This window comes from Thalia democratica, chromosome 8 (assembly GCF_965202585.1).
Source record: "Thalia democratica chromosome 8, ktThaDemo2.hap1.1, whole genome shotgun sequence".
Lineage (NCBI taxonomy): Eukaryota > Metazoa > Chordata > Thaliacea > Salpida > Salpidae > Thalia > Thalia democratica.
In genome coordinates, this window is record NC_139172.1 from 41,736,995 (window position 1) to 41,755,207 (window position 18,213).

At 23.1% G+C, this 18,213-nt stretch overlaps 1 protein-coding gene across 1 annotated transcript; it reads right to left on the bottom strand.

Moving 5' to 3' along the window:
• Positions 1-430: 430 nt before the first annotated feature.
• On the bottom strand, positions 431-11,579 carry LOC145842795 (uncharacterized). The gene is made up of 5 exons (XM_082950276.1): positions 11,476-11,579; positions 1,682-1,866; positions 1,437-1,516; positions 780-854; positions 431-527 (listed from the first exon to the last, which is right to left on the bottom strand). Exons 1-5 carry the CDS (start codon positions 11,552-11,554, stop codon positions 476-478), a joined length of 471 nt encoding a protein of 156 aa, XP_082806402.1. The 5' UTR covers positions 11,555-11,579; the 3' UTR covers positions 431-475.
• Positions 11,580-18,213: the final 6,634 nt, after the last annotated feature.

An 18,213-nucleotide genomic window follows, 5' to 3' on the forward strand; every position in this document is an offset into this window, starting at 1 on the left:
AGTTGTTTACGACCAAAGCGCAACAAAAACACCGTTTCAACTTTAATTTGATTACGGCTTTAAACCTTTTGAAACTGAAATACGATTGTTTTGAAACTTTCCACGAAAAGCATTTTCGAATAAAGGTTTAAAACGTCGCCTGTTTTTTGTTGTTAAGTTGCGATGCAGTATAACTAAAATGTTGTTTTAAATTTAATCGAATTAATTTTATTTTTATCACTTTAACTTCGAAACTGAATCTTTTGAGAATAATTTAATTAGTTTTTAAATAAAAATTTAATTTTTTAAAACTTTTAAACAAACCTTAAAATCATTGAAAATCATTTGACTTAAAACATTTTATTATTTAATACTTATACTCATTTATTAAGACAAACTCAAGAAGAAAAAAACTAAAGTAAAAAAAAACACTACATCATTATTCATATATAAATAAACAATATTTATCTATTCATTCAGAAATTAAGACTTTTTTCTAATTTCTTCCATTTTTGAGCTTTTGTAAAATCTTTCTGAAATCGTAACACCTGAATTTTTTTAATTTTTAGTAAATAAGCTTTCTTGTTTAATGCAAAAAGGTTCAAAAAAAGCTGTCACATTTGTCATAATGATTATTAAAACCATTTAAAAGACATTTGAAACTTTGACTACTATGTCTTTACTAAAACAAAAAAAAACTATTTTTTAAAAAATAATATATCATTTAATATTTAATAAAATTGCCTTTTATTTATTTAAAACACTTGATTGAAATTTTATAACTTCAAAATTACACTGACCTGCAGTTATGAATTTTCGCAAATCTAGGCGTACATGAATGTTTTCTATGGCAAACTGATTTTTGCTTCTTCACACTGTTAAAATTAAAATTGTTGTAATAACTTTATTAATATGAGTTTTAGGAGAAAGAATAATTGTATTTAAGTTATATAAGTTTTATATTAAGACTTTAACATATATTAAAGTGAAAATTTATAGTAACTTTTAAATAGTGAATGTACATCATAACTTTTTCAATCAATAATAAATATATGTTTTGTAAAACTTGACAGCTACTAAACACATTTGTCAAAAAAATATTGAAGCGCTAAAATTATAATAAATTGTAATCTTCCGCATATCAAGCTAATCAGACAGCTTTTTAAAATATTGTCAAGTTACGCAATATCTCTTAAATCAAACATCAATACTACAAAACTTGACGAAACTTAAAATACTAAAAAAAAATTATTAAAGTTTTTAAGATTAAACATTAAAATCTTACAAATAAATTAACAAGTACATACTATTTGTTTTAACTTTTAAACTTAAAAAAGAATTTCAAAAGCATTAGAGCTTGGTAAAAAAAATCAGTTATTGTTTATGATTAGTGAAAGTTTAAAATCTCACTAAAAATGTTCTTTTCAATAAAAAGTTATATAAATAACTTGACTTACTGAAAAGATTCACAGGCTTCGTGGTGTCGAATATCAATAGTGATTAGTTTTGATATCCCTGATTTAGAGCTCTTTTTTATCTGTATAAAATATTACTTTAGTAAAATACTGTTGAAACAAAACATAGCAATTAGTTTTTGTTGATTATAAAATATGATAAATTGCAACACAATTATAATTATAAAAGAGTATGCTAAATACTGTATATTTACTAGCATTAGTACTAAAACAATAATCAAACTAACAACAAGTGATTGCGTGTAGGTGCTTGTCGCGTTGCATCGTGACGTAACACCGACGCATTTTCTCTGCACTAATTTCCACGGTTTGTAGCTCACATGATGTGGTTCATTGGACACGATGAGGTTTTTGGTTGGAACTAGAATGTCCCTGACCTGACATCTGACACTGTGCTCCGTTTCAGAAAATTCTGTGTTGATTTTTTTTGTCATTATTAAAAGTTTTGCGTATATTTGCTTATAAAAATACCAGTGAAAGATTTGTTAAAATATTTAAAAATAGTGACACTGTGCTCCGTTTCCGTCTAAAATTACAAAACACTATGGATACAACAAAAATTTTAACAAAGCAAGCTGATTTTTCAAAGTCTTACAAAAACAACGATAAGTACAATTGCGTTATTTAGGTTTGTTTAGGTTGAAAATTTACAAAAAAAAAACTTTTTTTGGAATAAAACTTTTCTGAATGTTTTAAAACCTAAAATACGTACCAACTTCGAAAACACACAACTGCACTCATAAAACTTTATTAAAAAATTTGTGGTCAATCAACATACCTTCTAAGTACACCATATACTACATACTGTATCTGTTAACAGTATTTTAACTAACATCTGTATTTTGTAATTACTAATTAATAGTTAACGTGTTAATATAATATTTTAGTGGTTAAATTATTGCGTTTAAAAGTTTAGTATAATTAATAAATATCTTGTTTTGAGGGTTTTAACTAAGTTATAACCTTTAGTAGGTTATTAAAAGTTCATAACAAGTTTTTAAGCTCGCAAACTTATACTTGAAAATATTAAATAAAATTTGTTTAACTTATAAGTTTTTACATTTATATACAAAGTTCAATTCAATTTACATTTTTGCACAATAAGTAATAAAAAACACATCAAACTAATAAAACAAATAAAGCTAATGAACCTTAGCAAACTAGCTTTAATGTGCCATACACAATAAAAAAATTGTTGTTTTTTCTAACTTATATCAGTTAGAATTAAGTATTTAGTTGTATCAACATAACTTATAAGCACTAGATTGATTTTTAGATATAAAGTTAAAAAGTTAATTTAAATTACGTTACAAGTTTAACGAGGTTTTAAACTTAATTAAGATTCTTTTGACATAAAACAGAGAACACAGTAAAGTTTACAATAAAATTAACATTAGAACGTAAACAAAAGTTATAAAAGTTTTAGTTAAATCGTTATTTTTTGAAAAAATTCACCTAGTTTAGACTAACACTAGATTGAATTTTAAATATTTTCATTTTACTAACTAGTTACACGTGAAACGACCAGTGAGCAAATTCAAATCAAAAAGTAATAAATTGACTGTTTAAATTTTAAATTAAAAGCTTATAAAATCAGATAAGGGGTTAAAACAAACAAATGTGAGAACCTCAATAAACATTGAAAACTTTGAAGTTTCAAAAAAAATTTTTGATTGTTTGCTTTTAAAAGACTTGTGCTGAAAGTGTAATATTTTGTGAAGAAAAAAGTTTTTAGTGTTTATTGAAGATAAAAAGTTTAGATATATGAACGTGATATAATCACGATTGCAATGTCAAATTTATATGACTTATCGATGTTAATATGTAAACAAAATATTGAGAAATAAATCTTTTCGAAACAGCAGCTCGACAGTATTAAATCACCTATTGCAGATATCTTGTTAAAAAAAGTTTGACTATTTAATGTAAAAAGTGACTACTAGAGTAAATTTGTTTCGGCAGTATTAAAAATTGCTAAAATGTTTTTGAAAATTCTTGACTTAAAATACTTTGCTGGGCATTTCGAAACAGCTTGAAACGTTATAGCATGAAGTTTATTGCTGATATCTTATCAAAAATAAGGTAACTAATGAAAAAGCTGAGAGTTGCAATATAAATAATTTTTAGTAGCATTGCAAGTGGTTAAGAAAAATATAAAAACAAAATGCCGCAAAATATCTGCAGCATTTGAAATCAAATAGCTTGCAATTGTTTTATAGTTTTAATAAAATAAATTTAATCCAATTAAAGAAAACGACTTATTAGTATTAATCGGTAAAATTTTAATTCAGAAGCAACTAATTTACTTCAAAAATTTCTTTTAAGCTTATTTTGATTTTAAATGTTGTTGTGTTATGTTATGTTCAAGTTTTTAATTGTAATTTAAAAACTTTTTTAAAGTCGTGTGGATCATTTTTCGTATTATACACTAAACATTTAATTGTGAAAAAAATTAAAAGTTCTAAACAATATTTTTCAAAACTACAATATATACCAAGTTCAAGATTTCAAGTACTTTTGTAATTTTTTATTAAAAAGTATAGTTAAAAGTAGCAGCTGTAGCTAATTAAATTTAGGTAATTTTTAACGAAATATATAAAAAAAGACTTATTTGTACAGCAAAATCTATAAAAAGAGCAAAAAAATAAATTAAAATGACAGTTTGTTAGTTTGATCAGTTTATTTATGTTTCAAGTGATGAAATGCTTCAATTAACATTACACATAACTAACTTGTATTACTCAATATGTCAAATAAACCACTACACAGTAGTTTTACTTTTTTTTGTTTAAATTTTTTTCACTTTATTTAATTTTATACTGATAGAATTTTAACATTTTGTTTTAACATAAAACCCTAAGTATGACTTTATAAAAATTGAGTAAAAGTGATAAAAAATGTAAAAAATGTTTATAAAATAAAAAAAATAATATAAGATGTTGCGTAAATATGACGTAAGCATATAAAAAATACATGAACAACTTTGACATTCAACATTTATTACAACTTATTTTATTTGTTCAGCAAACATTTGTTTATTTTGTCGAAGTCTTTTAATTTTTTATAAATCGAAATGGCCGACAAAACACTTAAAACAACATTATGATTTCTAAAATTAATGTCTTTTACTAATAAAACTTTAAACTCTTAAATAAGAATGAAAAAACAAGATTTTACAATATGGAAATAAAATTCTTCAATCGTGTAAGTTGTGTTTGTTTAATAAATATCATTTACACAATTATTTTTTGTTACTTTATTAATCATATTTAAGCCTTATTGAGAAACAATTACTGTAATCGACGGAAATTGTTTTTTTATTCAATTGACTTAATAGGTGTTATTTAAAATAAATGTTTGAAATGTGTACTTCTTTACACGTTTAACTTGCAGATATAGATTAATTAAAAATTAGAAAATTAAAGATTAATGAACCATAATAAATTTATTTCCGAAACAATCTTATCTATTTGCCATTAATAAGTTCTATTTTTTGTTGTTGGGTGGTCTAACTTATTATTTATTTTTTACATAAAACAAAATTAATTTTATAGAAATACAAACAAGTTGTTTTTTTTAATTTTAACTATTTTAATTTAATCTAATTAAATTAAGTAGACTTTAAAAAAATAAACTTTATGGGTATTGATCAATTTGCTTATGAGGTTACTTAAACAAAAATTATGTAATTTATAGTTTGAATATAATCTAACTTTTTCATCATATACAATTTTTTTTTTTTGATCATACACAAAGTTAGCTCATAAATAAAGTTTTAAGGCATTTTCGTCAAAAAAAAAAGCCTGTTCGAAATGCGGTTTCTATCTGCATTAAGTAACTTATTGATTATTTTATTAAAATATTCTTATATAGCTAGTTTATCAACTTTTGACGGCAAAAGCAAGAATGGTGTGTGTCTTGTTAAAAATGTGTAAGTTAATACATCACGAAAGAAAAGTTGTCAAAGTGAACAACTTTCACAAAATGAATAAAACCTGTTTCGATGAAATATAAAAAAAATATTTAAGTAGAAAAAAAAAAACGTTTATTTTTGTTTAAGAACAAGTTTTTATAAAAATGTCAAAGTTAAATAGTTTTGTATTTTCAATAAAGAAGCTTAAAACACACTTTTTGTTTTTTGTTACTACTTAAAAATTTAACTTTTAAACTGCTTTAAATTAAAAAGCAAATGCTCTAGAAAAGTTACAAAAAATCTGTCCTAACAGATAAAATAAGTAGGATTATTCTATGACAACAAAAGAACTTTAAGATAACAACTAGTTTAAGTATGATTATGCAATCTAGAAACTAAAGTTTTAATCTAAGAAATTGAAAACTTAGTCTGTGATGAAGTATTTTATGTTTTGGTACTCAGCTTTACATCAAAAAGGTTAATTACTAATTAAACTGTTATGATGTAAAGCGTTAAGATGTCAAGTTTATAAATTAATAAAACCAAGCTTTTCGAAATGAAATATGTTAAAAAAATTAAAGCAAAATAATCTTTTACTAGGTTTGTAGTTGGATCTTACACTTAGTTTAAACATTATATTATTAAAAATACATGTATTATAATCTATTTTAAAGTTGTAATTGCATATGTTTTTTGTTTCATGTGTGATAATTGTCACAAATAAGGTATAATAAATATGAATACAGTTTAGTTTCCAATCAAATAAAATACAAATTTGATAGATACCAGTTTTAATGCTCGTCATAATATATTGGTTGTAAAAAGTTGTATATTTTTTACAAAATTATTAAAAAAAAACATATGTGATTTATCACATTTGTTGCGTCACAGAGCTTTAAGCATGCTATGAGAAGAGTTTAGCAAAAGTTTAAAAGTTCAATAAGCACACTTGCTTTAGCCAAACATTTTGCTGTAAAAAAAATTGATATTTGTCATATCTGCTACAGACGTTTTTGCATTGAATAATTTGGCAGTACAAACTTTAAAGAACTAGAACTATAAATAAATAATAGTTCCAAAAAACTTTTTTTTTCACGTATAGAGTATATTAAGATTTTTTTCACATACAAATTGAATACGTGATTAAATAAACTTTTTATAAAAAACTCTAGTAAAGTAAGAAGGACAAAATTGTAATTTATAATAAAGACATCAATCAAAACTCTTTACAAATAGACTTGTTTTTGCGTATTAAATGCACGTAACTCTTTGGTTTTTAAGTATATATTGTACATGTGTTCAAAGTAATTTATTTATAAGTTTACAGGTCTCCATGTAATGTAAGCGTTTTCTACATTAGAATTAAATTTACATGACTCGAAGCTTCTTCAAGTATATTAAGCACTCTTTTAAGGTACCTGTTTATATACTTAATTGTCACTGTTTTAAATTAAAATAGACACTAAAAATTAACTTGTTAATAAAAAATGTTTATTTTGCATGTTTTTAATCGAAAACTCTTACAAAGAATGCCAACATAAATTTTCAAGTAAAAAGGTTCAAGAACGCATGCAGAAAATTTTGAATTACAGTCTTTTAGCGTTTATATATTCGTGAGTGCACATAATATTCAAAAGCTATCAATATTTCAATTTCAAACTATGAACAAATGCTTCATTTGTAAAAATGTGAATAATTCGGGTTATCGCGGATAAAATTCAAATAAAAAACACAATACAAACCGAGTTGTCAGAAGTATAACAACTCTTTTCTGGTTTATTTAAATACAAACAAAAAACATTAGAGATAAAATAATTGAAGAAAAATATATTTTATCAAAATTTTAATCAAAACTCTTACTGACGCTTGTTGTAAATAAGAATTAATTCAACTATAAAAAGTTCAATAAACACCGCCGTAAAATAAAAGTTCTTATAAAATTAAACGAAATTCGTTACTCATTATCATTAACCTGTCAAAATTTTATTTACAAACTTAATTAAAAATCAAAATTAACTTTTTGCAAACCGATTTAAGCTATAAATTCTAATTCGATATGAGAAATAATTAAATTTGTTTGTGTAAAAGTCAAAAGAATTAATCATAATTAATAAAAAAATATTGAAAATATCAAAACTTATTTTTTTTAATCTCCTAAGAAAGCTTTTATATTAATTTCATGAAAAAACAGTCAATTTGCTTGTAAAAAGGTCAATCAACGCGTCAAAATCAGTTTCCTGCCTTCATAAGAGGCCTGTGTGGTCTGATTAAATTGGGGTCAAAACCCTTAAACACTTCAGTTAACCGATTCTCCAGATTTCAATCATCCGTGTCGAAAGTCAATACTAGAGACGCTATTTGTTAAAAAAAATTCGAGTCATTTTTGAAATTATTTGAAGTTTTTATAATGAAGGATTTTTTTGAAGTAGTTTTACGTAAAGTGAATTACGTATTTTATTACAAAAACTTGCGGTAATTCGTTATTTGTTTTCCTAAAAGCGTAATCTTTGATATTGGAAATGTATAACTATATTTATTTTCATTTGTTTATTAATGTATGTAAATAATTTATTTACTACTCGAGTAGTTATTAAATAAACTCGTTTGTACGTTTGCTTAAACAAAAATAATTATACACGTTGTACTTATCGACTGATTAATTGAAATGTTTTCTTTTTTTTGATAATTCAATTGAAGTAATTAACACTACCTTTGACGAAATCATCTCTAAAAAATTTAACTATTTAAATTTTGATTTTTATTAAAACCGCTTCAATTTAAATTAAGTTTCATAGTGTAACTTTACACAGCTTAAAAATTTAAGTTAATTCAAATGCTATAAAACATATAATGGAATATACTTGAGTTTCATAATTGATATTGACACAGCTATACAAACAAAATAAAACATTTTAAATATCTCGAAAGAAGAGTTAAAAATTCTTTTAAGTCAAGTTTAATTGTGTATTGTAAACTTCAATGACTTTAAAAAAAGTTATTCAAAAACTTTTTAAGTTCAAACAACTCGAAAAGTTTAAAAAAAGAACCTTACGCTTTTTAAGCGTGTGTTGACACAGCTTTTTTTGTATTAACTAACACCCCTTGTAGTTCTTTCAAATAGCAAAAAATATTTTTATGAAAAAAGTTTGAACTTTTAAATGCGATTTTGCACAGCTTTAATACCAAAATAAAAGTCGTAAAAATTTCAAGACTTTATTAAAAAGTCGTTAAAATCAAAATACACATCAAACTTGGCTCGCTGAAAAGAATTTTAAGTGTTTTTGATATTTTCATAACTTTATTGCTCGTCAAAACGTGTTTGTTAATATCTTTATTGCAAATTTTGTGAATAATTATTAACTATATTTAACTTAATGTTTTTAAACATACAACATTAAAAAATAGTGTAAAAATACGCTTTGGTTTTGGAAAATGATAGATAATGTTTTTTAAATTATCTTATTATTCATAAAACTATAATAAATACTTTTTCTATGATACATTTTTTCAACCTACTCAAACGGAAGCAGCATTCAAACTTATATACCATTTGTTTATCTTTTATATCAAAATGTATTTTGCTGAGGTCATAATATTGTCGATATACTTTTAATAAAGTTATTTCAAAATGCTTTATCTTACTTTATAAAGTCAAATAGTACATTTACTAAATATCGAGAAACTTAATAAAAGTCTATGCACCAAAAGTTTTCATGTTTTTCTTGATTTTCCAGAAAATTTTCAGTAACATATTTTGTTTAAAATATTTACAATAATACGTAAAGGAACTGTCGTTTTTGATGAAACTTTACATAGTTTAAACAACTAACCTTTTAAAATTCTTTATCAATGTTATATACATATGAAACTAAACTTTGAAAATTGACACTTATGAATTGAAATAACTACATAATAATTCTCACTCAAGCTAAATCTAGTACAAGTAATAATACCCAAACATATGAAATATATAAAACAAACATTTGTAGGTCTACATTAATATATATCATTGGTATACAAACAAAAAAGACTAAAATTATCTATAATATACTAAAAAGTAATTTACCTATCCATTAAAAATACTTTAATTATTTTTTTTAAAATTTTATACAAAATATAAGTTTAAAATAGCAATTAAAATAACAATGTATTTGTAACCAAAATATTGAAGATAAAATTTATCTAAAATATGTTAAACGCTGATTAAACCCAAAAAATTATAACAACAAAAAAAATTCTAACTTTGTATACACAAAATAAATATAAACTACCGATTAAAAAATTAAAGTTTTTGTCGCAAAAATAGTTTTGATAAAACTTACTTCAAACTAGTTATAATTAGTTAAACACTGGTTGAACTCATAAAATCTTAACATTCTATAAACAAAATAAACATAAATACATCTATTGTAACTACAATATAATAGTATCCATACACTGAAGTTTCTACAAATTTTTACTTTTTAGTAATTTAAACAAAATAAATAATAATAAAATAGTAATCAATTAGGCTCTTATTCAACTCAGATGTTATTAAAAAAAACACAAAACCTTTTGACCGATACACTGAAAATTGTTGAGTTATTTTTCTCTCACGCCTATTATTATCGAAACACAAACAAATCGAAAAGGCAAAACAAATAAGAAATTCCTCAACAGTGGCTCACAAAACACACATTTGTTGTTTTAACTGAGGTTGCAGTATTGTTAGTGAGATTTTGAAAATTATAAATTGTAACAAAAGCTGATACAAATAATAATAAGGTAGTTTATGTATAAGCTTATTAGGATTTATGACTTTTTAGTGAAAAGCATCGATTTTACAATAGATTACACTTTTATATGTTTGCTGTTCAAGTAATTTTTGAACCATTCAAAAAGTATTGAAAATTTTGTGTTAACCAAAGTTTTAGTATTGTAAGTAAGGTAGGAAGTTTTGAATTAAGACAGATATAGAATAAATTAAAGCAATGTAAGGTAATAAAGTTAGTGTTGTGAAAAACTCGTTAAATAGTTATAACTATTGTGTATACGAATATTGTGAAACAAATCTCTTTTATCTTGTTTGTTATTTTCTTAAAGATTATTTTTGTTCCGTGTTTCTTTTTTTTTTTGAAAAAGTTGATTAAAAATAAATTAAAACACTAGATCGCACCAAAACTATTTTCATTTTATTAAAGTTTGTAGTTTTTTTTAAATATTAGCAACTTAAAAAACAATATGATAAAATAACTAAACTTTTAGTAATATGAGCCAACGGAATTAATAAAATGATAGTTAACATATTTGTTGAAATTTCTTCACAAATGATTGAAAAGACCACATAGCTTCACTTATAAATTAATTCATATAATGACTTAAGTATGTACATACGATGAGAACTTTTTGATGTTCAACTTAAAAATAAATTATAATATCATATGAATACTTTTTTATAGTTTTAGCTTAGGCGTGTTTAATGTGAAAAATATCTGATTGAACTTTTTTCAGCTATCAAAACTAAAACTTTTTGCAAAACTTTTGTTACTAAAGCTTTTGAAGTGCCACAAATGTTATTTTAAGAAAAGTTAAAGAGTTGTTAGTAGGGTAGAGCTACTTAACAAAAGTTCTAAGAAATGTCAATACTTATAGATAAACTAAGAATACGATTATGTTATAAAACTATGAATTAAATGCGTATAAATTATATAACAAAATTAGTATAGTTATTTCTTTTTCTTTCAAAATTTGTAGTGTCTATTTCTGCTTTCTAAACAAAACACATTTTGGCGTGAAATAGAAAAATATATTTTGTACCTTTGCTTAAGTTTTAAAGTTATTAAAAATGATCAGTATAAAGCACAAAAATACATAATATAGAATCAATGCTATCAAGAGAAGTATTTGTAAAGTTTTTGCTAGATTTTTTTAACTTAAACATAAAATGTTGCTTATAATTTAAAACTTTAATAATTTACTTACTTCGTACAAAAATTAAAAAAAATCTTTATAACAACATCCTAAGTATTTTTACCTTAATATTCTAACCCCCTAAACTATAATTAAAGAAGAAAAACAAATTTTTAACAAAAAAACATAGTTCAAAATAAATATCAACATTTAACTTACTTGTGTAGTTCTTCAGTCTTAATGTTTCTGTCTTCATTATGATGCTGATGAAAAGAAATAAATAACATTCGAAATTCATCACTTAACTGTTTCTTCTAAATTCTAAAGAATATTACAAAGTGTCCAGTTTAGTTTGTTAAAAAATATTTACTAGATAAGTTAGCTAATTTAGTTTAGAAAAAAAAGTTTAGCTTAAAGAAGTTTTCGAAAGTAAAAATTATAAGTAGTTTTAAAGTAATATTTACGCTATTTTATTTTAGTAAAACTAAATTGTGCTGTTTTTGTCGTTAGTTTCTAACAACACAAAATGGTAGTTGATAAAATAGACTTAAAGCTTTGAAATAAAAATACACTTATAGTAAAAAACTGCGCCTATATATAACGAAATTAAAATCTATGCATCTAAACAGATAAACAAAAAAGCGCTCAACTTGTATATATGAATTGTATTAGCACTTTAAATGCTACTGAAACTTTATGTGCAAACTTTTCAATCTTTTTCCTATTTTGTTTCGTTCTCTCAAATTTTATTTTTCTCGTTTTTTTTTTCGCCGGTAGCTTGCTATAATAAATTAGATTATATAACTTTTTTTAACAATATAGAAATAACTAAAGTTTTGCAAAACTTTCTAAAACAAAAATTCAGTTTGAGGAAATTGGTATGTAAACGTTACGTAAATAAAAAGTTTACCAGGAAATAAAATTCAAATAGTAAGATAGATATAAATATTTTTTTAAACCGGTTTTAAACCTCTCGAAACCTTAATATTTAAAAAAATTATCTTCTGATAAGCTTTACGATGGAAATAAAAATTTAAAAAACCAAGGTGTTAAGACTAGCTAAACTTATTCTATACTAAATATTTAGTCAACTGTTTTAAAAATTTTATTAAATAAAAAAACGGTTGTTCTTTTTAACGATTCTGTTGTTAATAAATTTTTCAGGTTGGTTTTATCTTTACATCAGAAACAAAGGGAGTATAAAGGTATAAAAATTTACAACGTTTATAACTCAATATAATATGCAAATATATGTAGAAAGTTCATGTAAAAAGCTGCATAAAAACGAATACATAAAATTACAATAAATATAGGTGATAAAAATTTTAAAAAGTATAGTTTTGCCTTGAAAATGTTAAATTTAATAGTTCTTAAAAATTAAAACTGATTTTTAGAACTTTATAAAACTTCTGTGTGTTTTCAAAATACTACAAAACAAATAAAATTTCTTTTGTAGAAAAATAAAAGTAACCTATAGTTTTTTTAATAATAATTGCATTCATTAATTCTTCTATTGTTTGTTTTTAAAACTTACTAACTACATTAAGTAACTTTTTATCGATATCTCAATCGCATTCTGACGAGTTGTAGTTCATTCACTTAATTTATCTTTTAATATTTTCTATCGCCTTTTGAAAAATTTAGTCTAAAGTATACAATTTAAAGCCTAAACACTAAAAAACTATTGAACTTTTTTTTATATGATAAATATTTATTCTATTGTCAAACAATAAAAGCTCTATGTGAAGAAAATAAAAAGAAAACGGACTCTATCTTTTTTAAGTATGATTTTTATTGAGATAAATTTTTTTAAAACAGTTTAAGCTAATTATAGTTAATTAATTGTATATTTAAAACATATTGATGTTTCCACAAAACAAATTTACTAAGTGACAAAGTTTTTACCATTGAAATGTTTTGAAAATTGTTTGGTTTAGTTAACAGATTGTCTAGAAGTAACATATACGTTTTTCTTGCAACTGAATACAGCAAATAAGTTTTCGTTTTAACTAGAAACTTAATATTATTTCAAAAATCTTTTGTTACTTAAAAATTATAAAAAAGTTTTGTTTTATGAATATTGCATAGAAGAGCTACTAAGCTATCTTAGTTAAACTAAAACTTTAGAACTTAAATTTATTTTTACTTATAGTAAATTTAGTTTGTATACAACAGTCGAAGCGGATTGAATGTGTTAAGTTGAAAAACTGTTTAAAACAACAAATAAAGAAACATTTTGTATAATATACTTTTAGAAAATATTTTATAACGGTTATATTTAAACATTTTGCCTTACGTTAAATAGTAATTTTATTTTTCAATTTTTAAGCTCTGCTTAGTGGACTATTGAATGTTTGAAAGTTAACACAAAATATAAATCTTATTTTAAAACAACAGAGTCTTAGATCAATCAACAAAACAAATTTTAATATTTTCTACAATAATCTTTTTTTGTACGACTTTTTTTTTGTTTTTTTTGTTATCTAACATTACGTAATCTCCTTTGATTGAAACTAATAAATAGTTCAAAATGGTTGATGCATGTTTTTATTAATTAACAAAAAAATAATGACTTAACATAAAAAGTCGAAAAAAAAGCTAACAGTAAAACTAAATGTTAAGATCTTTTTTTTTATAAATTAAACGAACAAATAACTAGGACTTAGTTTTTTATATAGGCTAGTACACTAATACTTGAAAAAAAATATTTTTATTAAATTAAAAAAAAAACATTAAGCATAATATTATTTATCAAATGAAAAACTCTAAGACATGCTTCAAAAATTTAAAACTTGCATTGAATTTAAAATTACAAAGAGGGGTTACAAAATTGACGATGCAAAAAATTTTCTTACAAATTAGAGTTTCGCCCATTAGGACTCTATAATCACAATTAGTTTCTAAAAATAAAAATATACATTTATTTAATTATAAAAACATATTTTTCCTATTGTTGTTAGTATTGTTCACAACTCTTATACATTTTGATAGATTGTTTTTTTTACCTAAACTAGCTTCAAAAGTTACACTACCTTTTAGTAGTTTTTGAATGTAAGTTTTAACTAATCCTTGTTAATTTAGACTCTGCTTATATATGGAAACAAAAAAAAATATAAAAATTTCTGAAAATTTTAAGCTAGTTTGTATAAGACAAAAATATATTTGTTAATATAAATAAAATAATAAATAAATATATATTAATAATAATAAAGGTTTAAAGTATTAGTTCTGGTGTTAAAACAATACACTCTGAAGTGATTTAATTATAAAGCATAAGTTAATCAAGCGGTCAAATTAAACAAGATGATATATTTGTTAATAAAAAAAAATAATACTTTTAGATGATTTAATTGGTTATAAGCTAAGTTTCAGTACATTACTGTGCCTTTCAAAATTATTAACTTGTATATAAGAGTATGGTTTGTTAAGTTATACATTTGAAATCTAATTTGTTAATATCTACAAAAAAGTTTTATTTTCTGTGTGTAAAAAACTTATGACGTCACTAAAGGTGTCAGAGTGCAAAATGCTAATGTTTAAAAAAAAAAATTAGTAAAACATAAGTAAAATAGTTAAAACATGTTTTTTTTTAATATTTTCATAGTAACTAAATAGTATAGCTTGAAAAGTGTTTTTTATTTTAACTGAAAAAATACAGACTCATTTAAAACGCTAAAAAAGACATAAAAATATTTTGAGAGATTTTGGCTGATTAAACTTCAAACTAAAATGTTTCAATAATCAATTTCAACAAAATAAAGTTTTATAAAATAACTAAAAGTACTATAAATTAAAATAAATGCATTGGTTTGGTGTGATAAAATGTTTTCGATACATTTTTATTTGAATAAGTAAAAAACAATGAATATTATTGCTTAACCATTAAATTGAAAACAATTGTTATAGATTTTCTGAACAAAGTAACTGATTAAAAGCGTTTAAAAATTTAAATATCGGTTTAGGTAGTGATAAAAGGTGACAATGGTGAAATTTTTCTTTTAAATATTATATTAAATGGTACGTGTTCCTTAAAAATTTGCAAATAAAGCGTAATAGATTTTTAAATGTAGAAAGACTATAAAGTTTCATAAAACAATAAAGTCAATAAACTTTTTTCTGTCAATAGTAGCTCTTAGTAAATATAAGTAGTTGATCAAATATTCCATAAGTTTAAATTTCAGATGATTTTAGTAAAGGTCTATAAGCAGAAATAAAGTAATTAAACCTTTTATTAAACATAAAAGTTTGTTGAATAAATATAGCCATAGGAGAGTTGCGAAATAAAAAAAAAAATCCGAATACTTCAAACAAGTTTGTTTGTTTCAGATAAAAATATTATGTTTGAGTGATTTTGGTATTACATTCATAACCTAAATGGCAATTGTAAGTCAAAAGACTTTGTAATTAAAAAAACTTCCTCTAGCTGTACGCTAGGGGTGTTTATTATTAGTTTTAAAACTTATACTAAACATTATGGTAAAAATAGGTCTTATGCGCAGTTAATGTAAAGTTTCTGAGTAATCTTGTTGGAAGGGTCATAAGTTGTTTTCTACTTTCCTAGATGGGGCTATATGAAAAATTATAGGATAATCCTGCTTTAATTAATTAAATAAATATTTAAATAAAAGCATTAAGCAGCATTTATCGTTTTCATAACTTTTTTTGAGCTTGCTTAAAAGCTTCTGGTTCTTGCCAAAACTATAGCAAAGAATTTTTTTCAGATAAAACAAAAAATAAAGTCTTGAAGTAAAAGTAAATTCTTAAACTGCAATTAACTTTTCAGTTTGTTATACTTTCAATACTGAGCTTTTTAACATACTTCTAGTTCTTTTATAAGGTGCTTTTATTTATAAATTTTATGAACATGAGTAAACTTTTATATTTTATTTTAGTTTTTGTTTATAATTGTAGTTTTTAAAGCTTCTTATTTACTTAATTTATGTAAACACACTCTGGCGACGAATTATGAAATTATAAGTGTCGCGAACAATTAAGGAAAAACAAAAAGCAAACGAGTAAAACAAAGTACAATAATGTCTACTTTAGTTTATAACAAAATTTTTTTATTTTAATGTGCAATAAGGTTTTTTTTTGTTTTTTTTACAATTTAACAGTGAGTTTTTTAAGATATGACTCCTTTGTAAAAGACTAACTTCATAGTATAAGATTAGTAAAATAATTAAATAGTATTTTTTAAATTTTCATTAAAGTTAATAATATAGTCTAGTTTTAAAATAGCTGTTTCTGTCTTCATTTATTCTCTTAGTATATTTGTACTTACATTATACTTCATTAAATGTTTTGCAACGTATTGATGCATAAAGGGTATAGATTTAAAGTAGGTTAACCTTAAAACTAATTATTTCAGCATTATAAAATTATATTGTCTAATTTAGTGAACAAAACCTGATTCAAAGTTAAAGTTTTTATCTAGTGTTTTATAGTAGTTTTACTTACTCAAGCATTTTAAACAAGTTCTATTTTAAAACTTGTTTTACTAAATTTGATATTGTGTATTTATTTAAATTAAAAAAAAACAGTCAAGAAAGAAAGTTTTAAAACAAAAACACTATCAAAAACTAATCAAATAACCATACACACTAATACTATCAAAAGTCAACTTATATTTTGTGTTAGATTAAAAAAAAACTTTTTATTGTTGTGTTCTTAAATCATCATGTTTTTAAAATACTCATGAATAAAAAATAATTGATTCTATGACCAAAATAACAAATATGACCAAAATACTTTAAGGCAGTATAACGTAAGTCTAACAAAAATAAAAAACGATTAAAAAAATACAACAGCTGCACTTTAAAAGTATACTAAATATTTATTTTTAGTCAGAGCATAAGATACGTATAAATACAAGTAACAAAAGTTGTTATTAAGCTATTAAATAATACAAACACTACAGTAAAATACAGTGATAATAAATTAAATAATAGTTAGTTTAATTTTCGCCAATAAAAATAACACCCTCAAAGAAGGAAATTACTAAAGTTAAATTTTAGTTTGAAGCTAAAAAATCTATATTCTTTAAATATGGAAAACAACAATCTATGCTTCACAGACTTTTATTCATTAAAACCAGCAAATATTTATTAGATAGACCTAGCAGAAAGTTGTGGTGAGTCTATTGAATACTACAAAAACACTAATGTAAACTTAAACACGAGTTATTTAACATTAGCTAACTTAACATTTCTTTACAGCCAGTAGAAAGGAAAATGTTTACAGAAACGATTTACAAAAAGCGCCAGTATTTTGGACGATGACGAGTTAAAAAATTTTAAGGACAAAGTGGACTTTAACAAGGATGGATCCATTTCGTTCAGGGAGAAATTCTTCAAACCAATCGATCAGAAAATTGGCAGAATTGAGAAACAAGATAAACACAACGACAACTTTCTAATCGGTCATTATCTGTTTTGTATTAATATATTTAAACCAGAGGTTTTGATTTAATTTTTTTTTTTTAATTTTAATTACATAATTTTTTTAGTAGTTCGTTTTGTTACTAAAACAAAAAGAGTTAAGCTAGTTTATTTTAATTTGACTTTTAAGAAGCTTAATAGGTTTTGTAACATAACTTGTAACACTTTTTTGTATTTATAGTTATGTTTTTCTTTTATTTTTTTATTATTCATACTAACTTTTAATATATCTTCTTACCTAAATAAGACATTGTCACAACACTATATAACTTTTCAAATGTTGCAAAACAAAATTTTATTTTATTTATAAATTTAGATTTACTATTTTCTTCTCTGATGGTGCCTTATGGAAAGCCTTCTGATATCGTAACACCTAAATTTAAAAAAAAACAAGCTTTAACCATTAGATAAGACTGTTTTAAAATTATAAGAGATATCTTTTTAATTAATTATTTTAAAACTAAATAATACCCTTATTATACCATGTTTTATAGGTTTAATAAAACACGGAAAAATTAAA